This window comes from Schistosoma mansoni, chromosome 6 (genome assembly GCF_000237925.1).
Source record: "Schistosoma mansoni strain Puerto Rico chromosome 6, complete genome".
In the NCBI taxonomy this organism is placed as follows: Eukaryota; Metazoa; Platyhelminthes; class Trematoda; order Strigeidida; family Schistosomatidae; genus Schistosoma; species Schistosoma mansoni.
In genome coordinates this window covers 8,125,269-8,145,152 of record NC_031500.1, presented here as the reverse complement: position 1 = coordinate 8,145,152, position 19,884 = coordinate 8,125,269, and the positions used below count along the sequence as shown (strand labels likewise).

Sequence of the window (19,884 nt, the reverse complement as noted above, 5' to 3'; positions counted from 1 at the left end):
ATCAGACCACTCATGACATTTTCGTAAACTAACACACAGAGATCATATTAACAACTTTTGGTTGCTCAGTGCGTACAACGTTTTCGGAGAATACGAAACAAGATCATTGGTTTGAAACATTCAAATCAACGTGTGATTAGTAATTCAGTTAGGAATTTACATTCCGTTCAAGCCTATACAACACATCATGTTACGGATGCATAGATATACAGTCAACAATTGAAATTGATGCTAGTGTACTTATTCAGAGTAAAATTGGATGACATACAAATTGCGGAAATTCCAGTAGCACATTATTAATCTGGCGAATGATGGCTTTCAATAGAGTGGGTTCGGTAAGTGGAAACTAACGAGTGTTTTATTGATGACTAGTCACACCCTCTACTTGATAGCTACTAACCGCTACATTACATTACCTTACATTACATAATTACATTATTTTCTACTCAATGGATTCACAAATGCATTGCAGCAATCGAAATTCGATGTGATTCTGAGCCATCTGACTTTGTGAATGTATAGAATATATTGACTGGTAATTTTGTATCGAAGATTCGCGTGTACACGTTAATTCTCAACGTGCATGTCATCTTTTAGGAAGAAAATATAATGTAAACAATTCCCACATGTTCTCATCACAAGATGTCGAAGATATTCTTCTAGCTAGGTGAATCTTGAGTAAATGATAGATATCAAAATTAGTTTTCATTCTTCCTGTCTATGATCGACCGAATAATGACATTTAAAATTCTGATAAACCTATAAAAGTATGTCATTAGAATCGGTAACTACAATAAATAAACTTCGAATGACGTTTTACTAAGCGTTTGTGGTAAGCGATTTTCGAAATCACATAAAATTCACAAACTACTCACTTTAGGTGAAACAATTAATCCAATCATCATTGGAAGACTTGGACATTCTGTTTTCAAATTCTTTAAAAGTTGAATGTGTAAACAGTCAGAGTATTTGACATCAAGAGTGTAGATTTTTCATTGTTCTGTGGTCTTTCATTTGATATGTATCTGTAAATAAGAATATTCCCATATAACTAGTAAGTAGGTGGTTTAAAAGATGACAGAATATACTTATCAGTCATGATGCTGAGAGCTTAAATGGGTGAGTATTTTCTTGATATTATATATGCTTATGTCATAAAATTTGATTGATTTATAATTTTCTGCTTACTTAGACTGTTCGTGACAATACAGTATATTCACCTGGTGGTATGATACCTATGGCTTGGTCAGCTTGTTTACTTATCTATGCTGGTAGTATTTTACAAATGATAGCAAGTGCTATACAGCAACCTCCAGTTCGAGAGAATTATTCATTGTAAGAACATGCAGAAAGACATTGCTTGATTTAATAGTTTAAGTCACTACTTCATAATACAATATATTTTTGTGTATTTCAATTAGTTTCTTAACGTCATTGGATATTATTTCCACATGTGCACAAGTGTAAACTGTGTTGCTTTCTATCACTGATTCCAAAATAATATCACAATTGTTTCCTCTTTGAATTGTTATGATTTCAATTGTATTTGACGCCAATTATTGTTATTGTTATCATTATTATTATTGTTATATATCCTGAAAATACCAGTCACAGAATTCATACCAGTTTATCGGGGGCATAACTCCGCCTGTAGCTCCTCTGGGGGTTACTGCCGGTCCCAAGCCCGGGTAAAGGAGGAGGGTTGGGCATGGGGTTAGCGACCCCATTCCGTAGAAAATCAACTCGCTAAAAAAAACGCTAACCAGAAAAAATCATTCAAATCATTTAAACTCTGCCCTGGGAGTAGAAGGAATAATTATGACGTCTCATGATGAAAGCCGAGTTCCTTCGGAAGTCATGAGGCAGATGCACCTTCTTACAGCCAGAGCGACAATTTTTATAGGTACATGGAATGTCCGAACAATGTGGGAGACCGGAAGAGTCTTCCAAATTGCTGCAGAAATGAGGAAATACAACCTGGAGGTGCTTGGAATCAGTGAGACACATTGGACGCAGGTTGGACAACAACGACTATCTTCAGGAGAACTTTTGTTATACTCCGGTCATGAAGAAGAAAATGCCCCACATACACAAGGAGTTGCATTGATGCTGTCCAGAAAGCACAAAATGCACTTATTGGATGGGAATCTCATGGACCAAGGATCATCAAAGCCTCCTTCAAAACAAAGAGAGGGCATTACAATGAACGTCATCCAATGCTATGCGCCTACCAACGACTACGATGAAGACGCTAAAGACTAATTCTACGATAGGCTGCAGTCGATCTTCGAGAAGTGCCCAACCAAGGACCTGACCATTCTGATGGGAGATTTCAATGCCAAGGTTGGTATGGACAACACTGGATACGAAGACGTCATGGGACGACATGGACTGGGAGAAAGGAACGAAAATGGTGAGAGATTTTCAAACCTATGTGCCTTCAATAAACTGTTCATAGGTGGCACCATATTCCCACACAAAGCCACTTGGATTTCACCGGATCACACTACACAGAATCAAATCGACCATATCTGCATCAACAAAAAGTTCAGGAGGACGATGGAGGATGTGATAACCAGAAGAGGAGCTGATATAGCATCCGATCATCATTTGCTGGTCGCCAAGATGAAACTAAAACTCAAGAAGCACTGGACAACGGCGCGGACAACATCACAAAAGTTTAACACGGCCTTTCTTCGAGATGCTAACAAACTCAACAAATTCCACATAGCCCTCAGCAACAGGTTCGAGGCCTTTCATGACCTACTCAATGGAGAGGGAACTACAATGGAGAGCAACTGGAAAGGTATCAAGGAGGCAATCGTTTCAACATGTCAGGAGGTTCTTGGGCAAAAAGAAGCAACATCACAAGGAATGGATCACTGTTGGTACACTGGATAAAATTGAAGAAAGAAGGAACAAGAAGGCAGCAATCAATATCAGCCGAACAAGAGCGGAAAAAGCCAAGGCACAAGCAGAATACACAGAAGCAAACAAGCAAGTGAAGAGGAGCATCAGAACCGACAAACGTAAATATGTGGAAGATTTAGCGATGACAGCGGAAAAGGCTGCAAGAGAGGGAAACATGAGACAACTGTATGATACAACAAAGAAACTTGCTGGAACTTACCGTAAGCCAGAAAGACCAGTGAAAAGCAAGGAAGGCAAAGTAATCACCGACATTGAAGAACAATGAAACAGGTGGGTAGAACACTTCAAAGAACTCTTGAGTCGACCAGCTCCACTGAACCCACCTAACATCGAAGTAGCACCAACAGACCTCCCAATCGATGTTGGCCCACCAACAATTGAAGACGTCAGCATGGCCATCAGACAAATCAAGAGTGGCAAGGCAGCAGGACCAGACAACATCCCGGCAGAGGCACTGAAGGCAAATGTAGCAGCAACTGCCAAGATACTCCACATCCTCTTCAGTAAGATTTGGGATGAAGAACAAGTACCAATAGACTGGAAAAAAGGACTTCTGATCAAGATACCAAAGAAAGGTGATCTCAGCAAGTGCAACAACTACAGGGGCATCACTCTTCTCTCAATACCAGGAAAAGTCTTCAACAGAGTATTGTTAAACAGGATGAAGGATTCCGTGGACGCCCAACTTCGAGATCAACAAGCTGTGTTTCGTAAGGATAGATCGTGCATAGATCAAATCGCAACTCTACGTATCATTGTGGAACAATCAATGGAATGGAATTCATCACTCTACATCAACTTCATTGACTAGGAGAAGGCATTTGATAGCGTGGACAGGACGGCACTATGGAGGCTTCTTCGACACTACGGCGTGCCTGAGAAGATAGTCAATATCATACGGAATTCTTATGATGGATTAAACTGAAAAATCGTGCATGGAGGACAACTCACTGACCCGTTCAAAGTAAAGACCGGTGTTAGGCAATGTTGCTTACTCTCACCTTTTCTCTTTCTCCTGGTGATCGACTGGAGACGTCAACATCTGGAGGAAAGCACGGGATACAGTGGACAGGCAGGATGCAGCTTGACGACTTAGACTTCGCGGATGATCTGGCTCTTCTATCACAAACGCAACAACAAATGCAGGAGAAAACGACCAGTGTAGCAGCAGCCTCAGCAGCAGTAGGTCTCAATATAAACAAAGGGAAAACCAAGACTCTCCGATACAATACAATATGCACCAATCAAATTACACTTGACGGAGATGCTTTGGAGGATGTGGAAACCTTTACATATCTGGGCAGCATCATTGATGAACACGGTGGATCAGATGCAGATGTGAGGGCGCGGATCGGCAAAGCAAGAGCAGCATACTTACGACTGAAGAATATCTGGAGCTCAAAACAATTGTCAACCAACACCAAGGTTAGAATTTTCAACACAAATGTCAAGACAGTTCTACTGTATGGGGCGGAGACGTGGAGGAGTACGAAAGCCATCATCCAGAAGATACAAGTGTTTATTAACAGCTGTCTACGCAAAATACTTCGGATCCGACGGCCAGACACTATCAGCAACAAGTTACTGTGGGAGACAACAAACCAGATTCCAGCGGAGAAAGAAATCAGGAAGAAGCGCTGGAAGTGGATTGGGCACACTTTGAGGAAGTCACGCAATTGTGTCACAAGACAAGCCCTCACATGGAATCCTGAAGGTCAAAGGAGAAGAGGAAGACCAAAGAACACATTACGCCGAGAAATAGAGACAGATATGAGAAGAATGAACAAGAACTGGATAGAACTAGAAAAGAAGGCCCAGGACAGAGTGGGTTGGAGAAAGCTGGTCGGCGGCCTATGCTCAATTGGGAGTAACAGGCGTAAGTAAGTAAGTTATCGGGGGCATACTTAGCTTGATGTAGATAATAATATTAAAGGTAGAGGACCGTTATATGGTATTAGATTGTTTGATATGTTCTAGTTCAAAAATAGGTGAGGTAGTACTATTTCCACACGTTTTACAACAATGAAAGTGTTCAGGTAGGAACTTTTAACTCATTTTAAGTGGACATACCGTCGATATATGAACGGTGTATTGAAGGTCGATTGCTGAGCCATAACCAATCGATTATGATCATCGACAACACGAGAGGAAATGAAATTGAATCAGAGATCACATAACAATTAAAGCAATAATTACTACAATAGGTCAGTCAGTCATTCAATCAGTCATTCAGTCAGTCTGGTCTGCCAGAGTACATGTGTCAGGTTAGTTTATGATAAACCGTTCATGTTGGGAGTGATCTTATTTCACGGACACATTGTGGTTAAGTATTCCAGAGTTTGGAAAATTTACTGGTCAAGTAATTGATATGGAGAGAAGATTTAGAATATGATTGTTTCACTAATGACAAAGAGTTACATGTGATGTGAGTAGGAGTTTCTTAATTGAATGTAAAATATAGTTTATTACGTATTTCGATGAAGAAGATGAGATTAAGTTTAAGTCTTCTCTTCTATGAAGATTTGAGTTCATGTTTAACACATGTGTATTTATTATTTAAGTTAGAATTGGTGCGAAGAATGTGAAGCATAAGCTGTTCCTGAATGGATTCCAACCTTATGATTGAGATATATTCTATTATTTGAAATGAACATTTGTAGGCCAATCATACTGGTTACTAAATGTTGCTTTATAACATGTTTAAAATAATCTTCGCACTAGTTCATTTAAGTACATAATAAACAAATAGCGTAGGGAAAATTATTTATAAATGAATGTAGTTTACCTAATTGCATGCTTCCTTTTCGTCTTTCATAACTTCACCGTAATCAAATTAGTCAGGATTGAGGTCACTCAGCTACCTGTGATGACTTCTTCATTTTGAAATGAAGTTGTATACTCCTAATACACATGAACAGGAGCCCTCTAAATTCATTGGTTATTGAAGTAAAGAGTTCAGGATATTAGGACTTCACTACTTCTGTGATTCTTTTTAATTCCATTTCTAGATTACTTCATGTATGCTCTAAATATTTTGATTACGCTTAAGACCTTCATGTGTATCAGTGACTCAGTGTCTTAAAAGTAATTTTCTAATCTTCAAAAGTAAAAGTCTTTGGTTCGAAATCCGGGTGGACAGGTTCTCATTACTATAGAATTGAATAACATGGTGAAACATCTATCTAATGTTCCTTGGTTTTCAATGTTTCTTCAGGCGATATTATTTTTTAATGAAAAATCAACCGTCAGAAATTTAAATAATTCTTCCACATGAAAACAAGACAAATTGGTTCAGCGATGAGTTCTCATTCTGGTCAACTCAATTTTTACTCTATACAGTCGTAGAACTATACTTATTTCACAGAATACGTTCATTAGTAATAATAATAATAATAATAATAATAATAATGGCAGTAATAGTAATAATAATGACAATATATCCCTGATCACGGCAAAGTAAACAAAATCATAAGATCCTATTCTTATCAAGAAACCAAAAACATAGTTTTGTCCATTATTGTATTGGTTGTTTGGATCTGCCCATTGACATTTAGGACTGAAATTAATCAGTCTTTTTTATTGGTATATATGCATCCCGTGCGGATTGATACGATATTACTTTAAGTCACAAGCATTATAAGCAGAGATGTATGGTAGCTAGTACTGGATTCTGCCTATATAAACGTAGTTGTTGAGAGCTTAAATATTCATCGAGAAATAGATAAGATGAATAGCTATAGAGAAGGTTTGAGCAAAGTGATCACATCAATTATCGGAGTTGTTGTGAGATTAGAAACAGGAATAAGTTATTTGACAATGAAAGGCCAACAGAGAGCAAGACAGCAGAGAAGATACTAACTTTGAGAAAACGAGAGTTTGGGATCATGGTCAAATAATAAGTACAATAAATTTCCATTGTATTCATGCTTCTGGTTTTTTTCTAGTCATATAACAAATGTTTCGAAGATGTTAGAAAGACGGAAATTCACTGTCTTTGACAAGTTTCTACCTATCTAGTAGATGAGTTTATACGCTGATTTTGTTTGACCCAAAGGAAATGAGTTCATGAAGTGTTCGGTTACAAGACATCTTAACGATTAATCTTCATCTTATTTCAATAAAACCTTACAATGACCTTGACTTCTTTCAGATAGAATATGCAATAACAAATCCATATATTTAGTTTCTCAGAACCAAGTAAATTGATGAATGCTTATAGAAATGATCAGGAATAAGACTTTATCTTTAGGGTTGTTCTTGAACATTAGTAATCTTATTTTTCTAATTTCATAATATGAATAACACTTTTGAACTGTTTTCTTATCTTACCTATCTTTTACTATTACTAACCAATTATTATTATTATTATTAAATTATCTGTGTTCATTTTGAAAAATTTTGCTACTGTACAGCTTTAGAAATAGCTTTACCAAAAAGAGAACTTATCCTCAATTTGTTTTGTTCTTATTTCAATATGTATATGTTGTTTACTTAAAAAATAAAAAAAAATTAAAAAAAATAGAACTGTTCTTCATTAGACTGTTCGATATACATTTTCAGTAATAAAGAGTGTGTTATATCCCGTGGAGAATTATGAATGATAGCTTTGAGAACTATTTATGGACCGATGTGATATGTATATTTCCTATTGTATGATTGTTAAGTAACTAAACTATTCATATTGATGTTCTTTTTATTACGAGCTTTATTTTGACCCATAGACTACTGATGTACGATTTACCATTCCTGAGTTATCCTCAGTCTATTAATTACCGTTCCCACTATTCACAGCCTTATTTGGCTAAATCTTGTACAAATGTTATTTTCTATTTTATGGTACGATGTGGTCTGTTTGTTTGTTACATAAACTCAGTATGTTTGTGAATAATAATTCATATTGCAGAGGCTGTTATTGGTGTTCTGGACTTAACTGACTGGGCTAGGCAGAAAGCAGAACTGATAAGTACTCAAGACTGCTCATACAGCTTTTGTGTATCAATAATCCGATCGATAAATTTGCTGCTCTCTAATTGGCGGCATCGTCACGTCATATATCAAACAGAGCATGCATATATACACGATATAATAAAGAATAACTGTAATAACTAACAGTAAAATATTCATATATATATATAAATTTACTGCACTGAGATTCATGCAATTCTATATATATATATATATATATATATGTAATATTATTTATAATATGTTGAATGCCCCCAAATGCCCTGGTACGGCCAAGAGTGGGGAGAGTCCGCTCTCCCTCTCCAAATGCTCTCACATGGCCACGTGTATATAGCTTCTGTCAGGAAAGTCCTAATCACTGCCTTCTTGTGTCATTACTATTGTTTACGAAATTGAGAGGACGAAAAGCGAATGTCCGGCACCTTAACCGGGTTGGTGGACACGGAGAGTCCACCTAAGAGAGTTGGAAAACCCTGATTCCAAACCAATGGTGTACATGGGCTCCAGTATCCTGAAGGAACAAATGGCGTACGAATCAATCGTTGGTCACCGGCTACCATGGGACTGCATCTCCTCACGTTGCCTCACTGCCTTGTGGATTAGAACTTTAGGTCAAAGGCTCCGGGTGTGGTTCCCTAAGAAAACCACCTGCTTCACTTTGGGCACCCGGGAAGTTTCGCGGCCCTCACACAAATCAAATGAGATTTGTGTGGCGCATATATATCTGGTGCTCTTTTGTACCAATATTTATGTGTTTAAATAAATAAATAATTAAATATGTTGAATAATATTTATAAGCTTTAAAGTATAGTTTTAAAAAATTAATACAATGCCAAAATCAATAAATTAAATTAACTTTTATTATTGATTATCCGTATTCTTATTCGTATCATCTATAATTATAATGAGATAATGATATGTCTACAATTTATTAAAGGATGCTTAATCTAAACAGTTACCCCCCCCCCTCACATCCACCCCCACCAAAAAATAAATGACCTTAAATGAACTAAATAATTTAAAAAAAATAAAATAAACTTCATTAAAGATGTATCTATATGTAAAACAACGAATTAAATTTTTTTTTTTTTTTAAATTATGAATAATTAAATAATTTAAAGGAAAATAAAAAAATTGGCAAACTTTTGAACTGATTATGACATTCAATAATACTGAACATTTAAATAGTTTAGATGATCAGGATATTCTATCTATAAATAAATTACCAATTCATGATAGATTTGAATATGAGAAGAATCCTTGTAATTTATCTTTGAAATTAAGTAAGTTAAATTGTTACCATGTTGATATTTAATTGTTACTTACTTACGCCTGTTACCCCTCGTGGAGGAGCATAGGCCGCTTACCAACATGATGTTTAATGTTAGTTGATAAAATTTGATATGGCAATAAAATGTGTTATTTCCTTAACTTATTTTCTTCATCTCTTGATTATATTTATGGGATAGTAAGTTTTTAAAGATTCCTTCTCCATATATATAGACATAAAATTTATCACTATGTTAACAAATTGTTCTTAAGTTTCAACCTTATCTTTCATATAAATTATCCAAGAAAAAACATTCACCTCACAGTAATCTATTCATCTATGGAATGTTGAGTAAACATTTGGTTTAATCAACATTAATTAATGAAATATCTGTGATAGAAAACACTGACAAGCTTCTTAAATGTAGTCACTTATTCAAATAGAGATTTAAACAAGGTGTAAACATGATATGTATATCATCGTAAAAGTTAACTGTTGATTATTAGAATGATACTTGAACCTATTAGTACTGGATTATAACTACCATTTGACGAAAGTTTCGATCACTACAGTGGAACACTGTTCATTCTGTCTAGATACGTGGATTAACCCCTCCTCTTGAGAATTCTTCTTACTCCTGAAATACAAACTGGTTACAATGTGACGAGAAAATGTAAAATAATGGGATGGTTGAAGATTTTAACATCTGAAGAAGTGGTACTAATCGTTTACTACAAATAAGAAGTATTTTAAGGACCGACAAAATTAATGCAGACCAGTTTTTATAGAATAAAAGTTCAATAACCTCATCTTTATGAGGTTATGAGGCACGAAACCCGGGTCCAGGGTTTCCTGTTGACCACCTCCAACCACCATCTTATCTCAATATATAGTGCACGCAGTGTCGAGCCACCTAGACTAGTGGCCACATTGCAACTTGATCGATAGCATTCGATCAGCACTAAGAAGGACTTGACGCGCATTACATTGATCACCACCCAGTGATCAATCAATTGTGATTACATCTCGGTCCTACAGGAGGTCGGTCGTGGCCCGAATAGCTCAGTGGTAACGTCTCTGACTGTGAAGCTGAGTGACACGGGATCGAAACCGTCAGGGAGCACCAGTTCCCTCAAGATTACAGGTAAACCTTGCTGATGAGTGCCAAGTAGCACGAAACCCGGGTCCAGGGTTTCCTGTTGACCACCTCCTACCACCATCTTACCTCATCTTTATGTTTATCAAACGGGATATCCGTGTGAAAATAGAACAAAAAAATAGACATTAACCATGTTTTTCATAAACTACTTCACCAACAAACAACTGGTCGAAATCGATATTTTTCTGCTTCTTTTTCATACTGACAATTATCTTACACCTTTTATTTGCAAATTTTGTGGACACTATTCAATTTTTATGTGTTTAAATTATTCCGGAGTAGATATTCGTAGATCAATTTCAATCAGTATTAGTTGAGACATTTGTAATCCATTAAATTCGTACTGGATACAAAGGTACTGACTATCTGGACTTAATTGCTTGGTAGATAGCATATCAGCTGTTTGAAATGATAAGTACCGGATTTGTTTCCTAGTGTGAACATCAACACAGGAGTGTGGCAAGTATATCCAGATGATAAGCTCAAAATAAGGCACAAAACACGTCTTCGATTGCTATAATAGCTATAATCTATCTCTTTTATAAATATTTGTACTTATCCCAAGATTTTCATTCATATTACTTTGTAAAGTGTTAACCTAATTCTCTAAAATTTATTCCAGAGAAAAACAATTTTAATAGAGAAATCAAAAGCATATCTTCAGATGTTTGTACATTATCAAGTATTAGTAAAGAAAAGATAACTAAAAATTCAACTGACAACATTGATTATGAAGGGAATATCAATGCCAGTGAAAGAATTCTACCTTATGAAACAGATGTTATGCAAACAACATATTCAAGAGATTTTCCAAATAAACAATCTTCTACTTTGATAGCATTACGGTATGTTATTAGTGATGAAATAGATTGAACTTAAGCTGGAAGGTGAGAATCTTATCGAATAAAACTGCTTACGGACGAAAGTAGAAACTATTGTTATATTAACTAATGCTTTATATATATGATATTCTATAACTTTCGGCAAAAATCAATTGTCTGAAAACTTAAGGCTGGTATTATTTCATATAGTTGAGACCATGAGTCAATTGAAGCTAGACCACCATGGAAAACCTGGAAGAAATGGACGGCCGTTTCGTCCTATTGTGGAACTCCTCAGCAGTGCGCATCCACTCATGATCTCAACTATATGAAATTACTAAAATATCCAAAGAACCCCCTTCTGATAATGATATTATTTCAGCCAAACAATGTTAAGTGACAGAAGAGTGTCGACAAGTCGACATTTGAGATGTTGGAACTAGGTTAACCTGATTTCGAATCTTCCTGAGAGTGCCAGTTCCTATAAAATCTCAAGAGTATCCCAAGTAGAAGTTTCAACTAGAACTAAACCTAGTCCCAGGGTTTCCTGTCGACTACGTCGAACCATCTAACAATGAAATATAATGCATGAGATATCGCGTAATCTGGACAAATGTTCATAATACAACTCAATAAGTAGAACTTGGTTCTCGAATACACAGAAATTATTAGTTTTTACTTTAAATCTTATCAGGCTTAAGCTGTCTATTTCAAGTAAATTTAGAAAAGAATATCATGAGCATATAGAATTTCTAGTTATGGGGAATTTTTCATAACGTTAAAGATCTAATTATTATCAGAAGGGGTTTTGTGGAGATTAGACATAAACACCAGTGGTGGTCTATCGGTTAGGAGCTCTGGCGCGAGACTGGTAGGTCTTGGGTTCAAAACTCACGATGAGAGGTCGTGGATGCGCAATTCTGAGGAGCCCCACAATAGGACGAAACGGCCGTCCAGTGCTTCCAGGTTTTCCATGGTGGTATAGCTTCAATTGACTCACGCTTGCAACTATGCAACTATGAAAGATTCTCACCAGAAAGAGGGCAATTAATGTTAAATAAAATTTACACACAAAAACCCGAAGCAACACAAAACTCTCTATACAATAATCTACAGATGACAGTCTTGTTCATATAATTAAATCAATGAAAGTTTATAAGAGTAATACAAAAAACTTTGCAAAGGACATTTGAAGTTAGTCTTTGTAAACCAGTACAAACTCGGCAAACAATAATCTAAAAAGAACTTCAAAAGAATTTGTACTTTATTTCTTATTGTGTTTTGTGTTATGCCCCTGTGTTATTGTCTTCATGCTTAGATACTACAAATAAACATGTCATCATAAATAACTGTAAAATTTGTTGTTCCTAACTGTACACACTTTCTATGCAAACAAGGTTAACTATCTTTTGTCTCTACTAAATCTCGTATACACAACAACGTAGAATAAGCTAAACATTTTATAAGATTATTGTCGATACTTTGGAAGTAATCTAAAAGTGATTTTTCATTAAAACAAATGTATTCTTTGTAAAATCTCAGCGAATGAATTTGAAGTAAATCCAACGTTTCGCCTGGCAATCTGGTCCAAACGTTTTCAAGGATTTACTTCAAATTCATTCGCTGAGATTTTACAAATATATTATTCCTATTTAATGTTTTACCTCAACTCGGAGCCCAAATACTATGAAACTATTCGCTCTAATTTAGACGAAAGTTCTTATATAAATGTATTCTTTTCATTTTATAAACTAATTTCTTACCGGATATCCTGATGATTGCAATGAAATTAACTTGATAAATGGTGCTGTATTTTGATGATAAGTATATGTTGGAAACAATTTCAAATTAGTCTTAGTAAATATCGTCCTATTGTGTTCATTATACATTAATTTTAGACCACGATCAACTAGACACGCTTTTATAGCTCCAACATGTAAATCTATCTCTACACCAAACAGTTGTCGAACTTTGAGTGATTTAGAAATACTGAATTCAGTTGACGGCCCATATCAGAGTACTTATTCAACAGATTATGTTGGATGCTGGACTCCTCAACCAGATTCTCCGATTAGAACAGCTACTTCAAGTGGGACAAGAGCAAATAAACCTCATCCAAGAAAGGTAAATATTGATTAGATTCGATTACATTCTGTAATAAGTATCAGTGGAGCCGACAAACCTGTTGTTGTTTATTAAGACTGTAAAGAGCACATACTGGGATCGATATTTAGTTGAAAAAATTTTGAATGAATATTCGAAAGATTACGTATTCTGTGAATCAAGAATAGGAACTTTCAACAAAATAAACTGTATATTTTACTAGACAGAACGATATTTCCACACAACTTATTTAAATTATGATTATTTTAAAATTCATTATACCTGACTGACGACAAATGTCTAACTGATTGCATTTTGGTCAATGATTACCAGCGGAATCAAGGACATGCATCCATTTTTATTTCTGACTACAGAGCTGACCGTATTTAAATTTTATTATTGATGTTTACAAAGTGATTCAAATGCAGTACATATCGTTCCAAACATCATTGTGTTATCTAAGAGGTCATTGAATTAGAGCATCCATTTAAATTATTCAAGGAGTATGATAAGTTTGAAACACACTGTCAATTGAATCATTGTAAAATAGGTTTAAGTTTCAGTGTGAATATCAACAATGACATGCTTGTTTACCAGAAAGCAAATAGAAAAGAATTCATATCCTTGATTTATCTGTCAAAAATGAACGCTTGCCACTGCAGCTAACAGTATGGTAAACGCTTAGATACCATCAGAGACTGGGGAAATGTTTGTTTCATTAGTAAATTTGGTTGTTATAAATCAGTGGTTTACATGGCTTAACTAGACAAGCTTTCTATAAGTCTATCAATTTCAATTTACGTTTAAAATAAACTTTTACTATATCAAAATCAATTCAAGAAGTAGAAACTTATGCAGTATCATTGCTAGTCCTATTAATTACCACTACTATGCTATTATGTGTTACTATCTTCAGTAAAAATGACTTTTCCAAACGCTAGTTAAAAGAACTACATGATTTATAAATTCACTAAGTATTACTTATTTGAATCTTCCCATTGATGTTAAGAACTGTAACTGGTCAGTCTCTAATTGGCATATGTGCAAACTGTGCGTATTGCCAAGATTCCACTGTTAGCCACTATCCATCTTTGCTTACAATGCTTGTGAAATAAGGCAATATAGAGGCAATACGCACAGTATGCATATATACCAATTAGAGACTGACCAGCTGCAGTCTTGAACATCAATGGGAAGATTCAAACAAACAATATCAAGTGAATTTAAACTTCACCCCATCGCACAAACAAGTGGCTATCAGGACTCAGTAGCTAAGTGGATAACGCGATCGCGTTTGAAGCGAAAGGTAATGGGTTCGAGTCCCAGAGTGAACATCAACTCTGAGATGCCGGTACATCCATCTGACGAGTCCCAAATAGGACGAAGTGACGCGCGTCCTGGATACCACTGCTAGCCACTATCCATCTTACATGATTTATAGTTTACATGCAATTACTTTAGTCACTGTACTATAATAAATTGTGATAAAATAAATACGTTTATTCTATTCGTAAAAGTGTACATCACATTATATCTACTTGATAGGTTTCGTTTACCAAATAATGTTTTTTCTTAAGAAACATGATAAATATGATTATTGAAAATAAGAGCAGAGAGACGGCTAGACACGTCGTAGATTATTTAATGAAGGAGGTATTTTACATGCACGGACGGCTTTGATAATTTGACGAGGAAAGCAGCAATAACTCTATAACTTCTATACTGTATTCTTTTTCATCATTTGATGTAGACGAAGATTTCAATGTTTTTACTTTTCTGCTTCAAATGGATATTGTATAAGAAGTTCACAAATCACTTGAAAAGACATAAATAAACCTAACTACTTTTAATTAAAATTAAAAGACAGTCAGCAACATGTTGTAAACACCTCTTTTTCTGAGATATTATTCAACTATTCTTTTTGTTCATTCTCAACAAGGACTTTTTAACTTATCGAAATGAGATGAATCAAATGTCATATTTCGATCAACCAAGCTCTCCTGTATCGACAGTTTCTGAGTCACTGACACAAAGAAACAAAACATTTTGTCCTCATCGTCATTCAGAGAAAGATTTAATTCAAACATTGGTATATAATCGACCAAAAGTCTTTCAACGACTTAGCAGAGAACAATATAGTTTTTTGAATCAAATGCGCTTTAAAAGTACATATCAAGACTCTTTCAATCTACTTAGTTGTTGTAACCAACTGAGAAATATTGATCAAGACTGCATGAAACCAGTACATGAAATCTATGAAGTTAAAACCGGCCATCCATTATCTCTTACTCATTTGGACTTTGCTAAACCGTCATGGAAATGTCAAAACAATTCAACTTTTAAAGATGCCGATGAAAAGTTTTTAAATGCCAAGTTGAAATTAACAGTTCCTTGTACACGTTATGGTTCTAACAAAAATCATAATAGAATCACGAGAGGAATAAGTAAGCAATTTATTCACACTACTATAAACGTAATCTTCATAATCAATTTTCTAATGTCTTGTAAGTAATGTATACGTCCTATTGAAAATTGTGAACAAAAAGTGTCTTAATCAAGCATTATAGGTCCATAGTATAAATAAACTTCAAGTACAAGACGTCAGAAAATCAAACGGATTAAGAACAAATCAACCTCTTACTTTTCTAAATGTTAATTAGTAGTATCAAGATTTCACAGAAATGTTTACATAATTCTTTATGTTTGGTTTCAAAAAGGTTGCAAGCGAAGCAACTGAGTAAGATAAAAATAATAGACCACTTCAGAGTCCATGGTAGGCTCATTTTATAATAACGTAAACCACATGTAAATATAAAATATATTTAATCTGTGAACAACCATAACTTTCTTGAATTACCAAATGACCAGAATATAAAGGACTACTGAATTCTTTGTAACTAAGAGTAGTTTATTAATATATGACCGTTTGTGGAGATTGTTGGATTTTTATATAACGGACTGAACTCAGACAACTTTTAAAAACCAAAAAACACTGTAGACCTATTTTGACTGAGTATTGAACTCCTTAACAGTGCACACCCACTACCCCGCCGAGGATCGAATCCAGAACCCTCAGTCTCGTGGTGTAAGGAAAGTTGCAAACCACTTAAATTTGGAAATATGCACAGCTGGGTTCAAGCTCAGTGGTGTAGAGGTAAGCGTTTGAAATCGAGGGGTCTAAGTCATGGATGGACACTGCTGAGGAACCCCAAACTAAGGTGAAAAGTCTCAAAGCTTTCTAATTTTTAATGGTTGTTCAACAGTTTAGATAGACAACAAAATTAACATACGAATATATATATATATATATATATATATACTTATGGATTGATTACGTGTCCGTTAGTAAATTATAGAAAGAAGAAGATTGCAAAATCTTTGGTACATTCTTCAGTTTGGATCTTCTGATTGATTATTTTATGAATATAATACATGACGCCGTCTTAGGATATCGATGATTAAGAAAATCTTGAATTTATCGTGTTCAGTTTCTGCACGAATAATACCTGTGTATTTTATGGATTAGGTTTCTCTGACCTCCTAAACCTCTAAAAATAAAACTTACTAACTGATTACAAGAGCCTATCAGAGTAACTTGTAAATCACTTACAATCATAACCTCCACAGTCCATTTTCAAACGGATTCTTGTCTAACTTCAGTCATAACCAGTATTAAGAAACAGTGAGGTGGTACCGATTATTCTCAATATATTACAAAATCCAACCATATTGGTTTCTATTCACCTAACGTAACACACCACAAAGAAACACATAAAAGGTAGAACAAAATATTCGAACGAAGGAGAAGATAGAAGGACGTGAGAATTTCAATATGACTATGTAGAAATCGAACAGCTTCATATGTAGGGATGTTCTATGATAAAATTGAGATTCTTAACTAAACGCCTTCTGTAAGCAGTTTCTGTTAAATTAACAAAGTTAGTATCAATATCGAGTGGTTACAAAGGTTTTTGTTTGCAAAGTTTAATACTCCCACAGTACTAACAAAAGCTCAGTTACAAAAGGTTATTCTTTTACCCGCAATTTTCTATTGAAAAGTTACGGTAGTTTTGGAAAACTGAAAAATTGGTTTACAATTAAAATCCAGACAAAACCAAGCTCTGTGAACCACGAGTCATTAAGTCATAGGTTTTACAAATAAAATTATTTAACAGATTACGTGAGAAAATTATAACGTGAGTCAGCAAACCTTCTTCAGACTACACGTCTGTAAATACTTTTCAATTTAGATATGATCTATACTATAATATAATGGTGAGTAACATGACGTGAAAGCTTAAAAGTATATTTTGAACATTATACTTTAGTATAAAATAAGGGAAACTACGTTGATAATTGTAGGCAAAGATGGATAATGTCTAACAGTGGAATCCAGGACTCGTGTTTCTTCCTATTTGGGACTCGTCAGCTGGATGTACCTGCATCTCAGAGTTGATATTCACTCTGGGAGACTGACCAGTTTCAGTCCTAAACACCAGTGGGAAGATTCAAACAAACAATATCAAGTGAATTCAAACTTCACCCCATCGCACAAGCAAGTGGCTATCAGGACTCAGTAGCTGAGTGGATAACGTGATGACATTTGAAGCGAAAGGTAATGGGTTCGAGTCCCAGAGTGAACATCAACTCCGAAATACAGGTACATTCAACAGACGAGTCCCAAATAGGACGAAGTGACGCGCGTCCTGGATACCACTGCTAGCCACTATCCATCTTTGCTTACAATGCTTGTGAAATAAGGCAATATCGAGGCAATACGCTTAGTATGCACATATGCCAATAAGAGACTGACTAGTTGCAGTCCTAAACATCAATGGGAAGATTCAAACAAACAATACTAAGCAAATTTTACATTGATAGTTGCAATAAAATTAAATCATGATAATTGCCTTCCATATGATGCATCTTGTTAGCGAGATCAAACATATTACACTTATTGTACAACAGAATATATTATCTTTTAGTAAATAAACACATAACCATGTTAATTCGCTAAGCATTGTATTTTTCTCTTTTCTTTCTCTATCACAGTACCTACTGTTATAACGACAGCCTAGATTTCTGTAGATCATCATATGTCTGAAATTGTCTTTCATAAACAAATGTACAGATCGTAAGAATCTCTCGTTAACTTTCAACATAAATATATATATTATCAATATACACAGGCATGTTATTGTTACTTTGATAAGGTGGGTATAGATGACGTTGAACTTTGTCCTTCAACTCAAAAGTTGATACTAAATAACGCATTAAAAATAGACTACTTTTAAGGTAAGTATTTCAGGTATTCTATTGTAAAACCACCTATCAAAACTCATCTCATATAATGCATGCTGGTTATATTTATTAAGCTATACGTTGACTGTTGATAGAGCTGAATGTTAAAAATGTAGATTCTACTACACTTCGTATGTATTTTGTCAAGTGATCACATTAATGCAATGTTGATAATAGAAGTCAAATACAAAATTTGTTTGTGTATATGTATATTTAAGGCATTCATTTACACAGATATTTGACAATCATGAAGATAAGATCTGCTGGCTACTCTAATCTCTAAGCATGCTCCATGTTACACATATGAAAGTAGACTTCACATAATGTACTACTAAGTAGGGGGGACAGGCACACGCGTATATAAAAACCTTCAGATTTACATGTTATCACGAAGACATCACTATCTAAATTAAACATTCACTTTCCTACCTAAAATGTATTCAAATTAAATATTATAAGAGACATTTCACCTAAACGCATGTATTACACGCAAATACCGATCGGCTAACTTTTCTATTTTTTAGTATTATGATTAAAGATCTTCAAATGAATTATATCTTTTGAAGCTAGTAATGGGGTAGCACCTGCACCGTCTATGTGAACGGTGGTAAACATTTTCTTTGATATAATCATGTAGAGGAACATAGTGAAATCATTTTAAATCAAAGAACTTATCGTTTAGCAGAATTGATTATTTCTTATATTTTCGATTATCATAGCACTAGCAATTTCTTACATTGTCTCTATAAACTCTTTGTTACACTACTCTGATGTATTTATCCGCTGTCCTAGACCTAAGCAACAATACTTTGCATCAATGTGTTTTGGAGTGATTTTAGTGTGCTATGATCGTTCACAGAAAGTATTAATCTCTGGAGTTTGTTGGCGAAACTATATTACTTTGGTTAACATCTGACTTCTTTATCGCCTTTCGTCAATAGAAAATGTTCCGGACGTGTTATCAATCATAAGACTATCGTACATCCATAAGTGTGTTTAGAAACTGTTGGCTGTTGGTCTTTAAAGTAGATGAGATTTTATTTACCTATTTAACCGTCAGCTGACAACATAAAATAAGACAAGTAGAAAAACTCTAAAAGACAAAATACTCTTTAGGTTTCATACTTTAAGTGATATCAATATGTTTACTTTTAATAGTCTTTTAAGATTAATTGCATAATTGCATAGGTCCTAATGTCTTGAAATCCCTCCTTAAGGATTTGAACCATAAATAAACTGACGTCTTTTTTATACTCTTCACACAACTTTTATCTTAAAGTGACTTAGTACTACTTATCTAGCCTCAAAGTCAATGTTTATTATATATATATATA

At 34.8% G+C, this 19,884-nt stretch overlaps 1 protein-coding gene and 1 non-coding gene across 2 annotated transcripts; both read left to right on the top strand.

The window, feature by feature from the left end:
- Positions 1 to 308: 308 nt before the first annotated feature.
- Smp_139290 (hypothetical protein) lies at positions 309 to 15,761 on the top strand (the record flags this gene model as incomplete). The annotated part of the gene is made up of 5 exons (XM_018798156.1): positions 309 to 335; positions 1,193 to 1,335; positions 10,967 to 11,170; positions 13,045 to 13,270; positions 15,189 to 15,761. 5 exons carry the CDS (start codon positions 309 to 311, stop codon positions 15,759 to 15,761), a joined length of 1,173 nt encoding a protein of 390 aa, XP_018653125.1.
- On the top strand, positions 14,516 to 14,581 carry Smp_tRNA_00542_Gln_TTG.1.1. Its single transcript has one exon. It is a non-coding gene (tRNA).
- Positions 15,762 to 19,884: the final 4,123 nt, after the last annotated feature.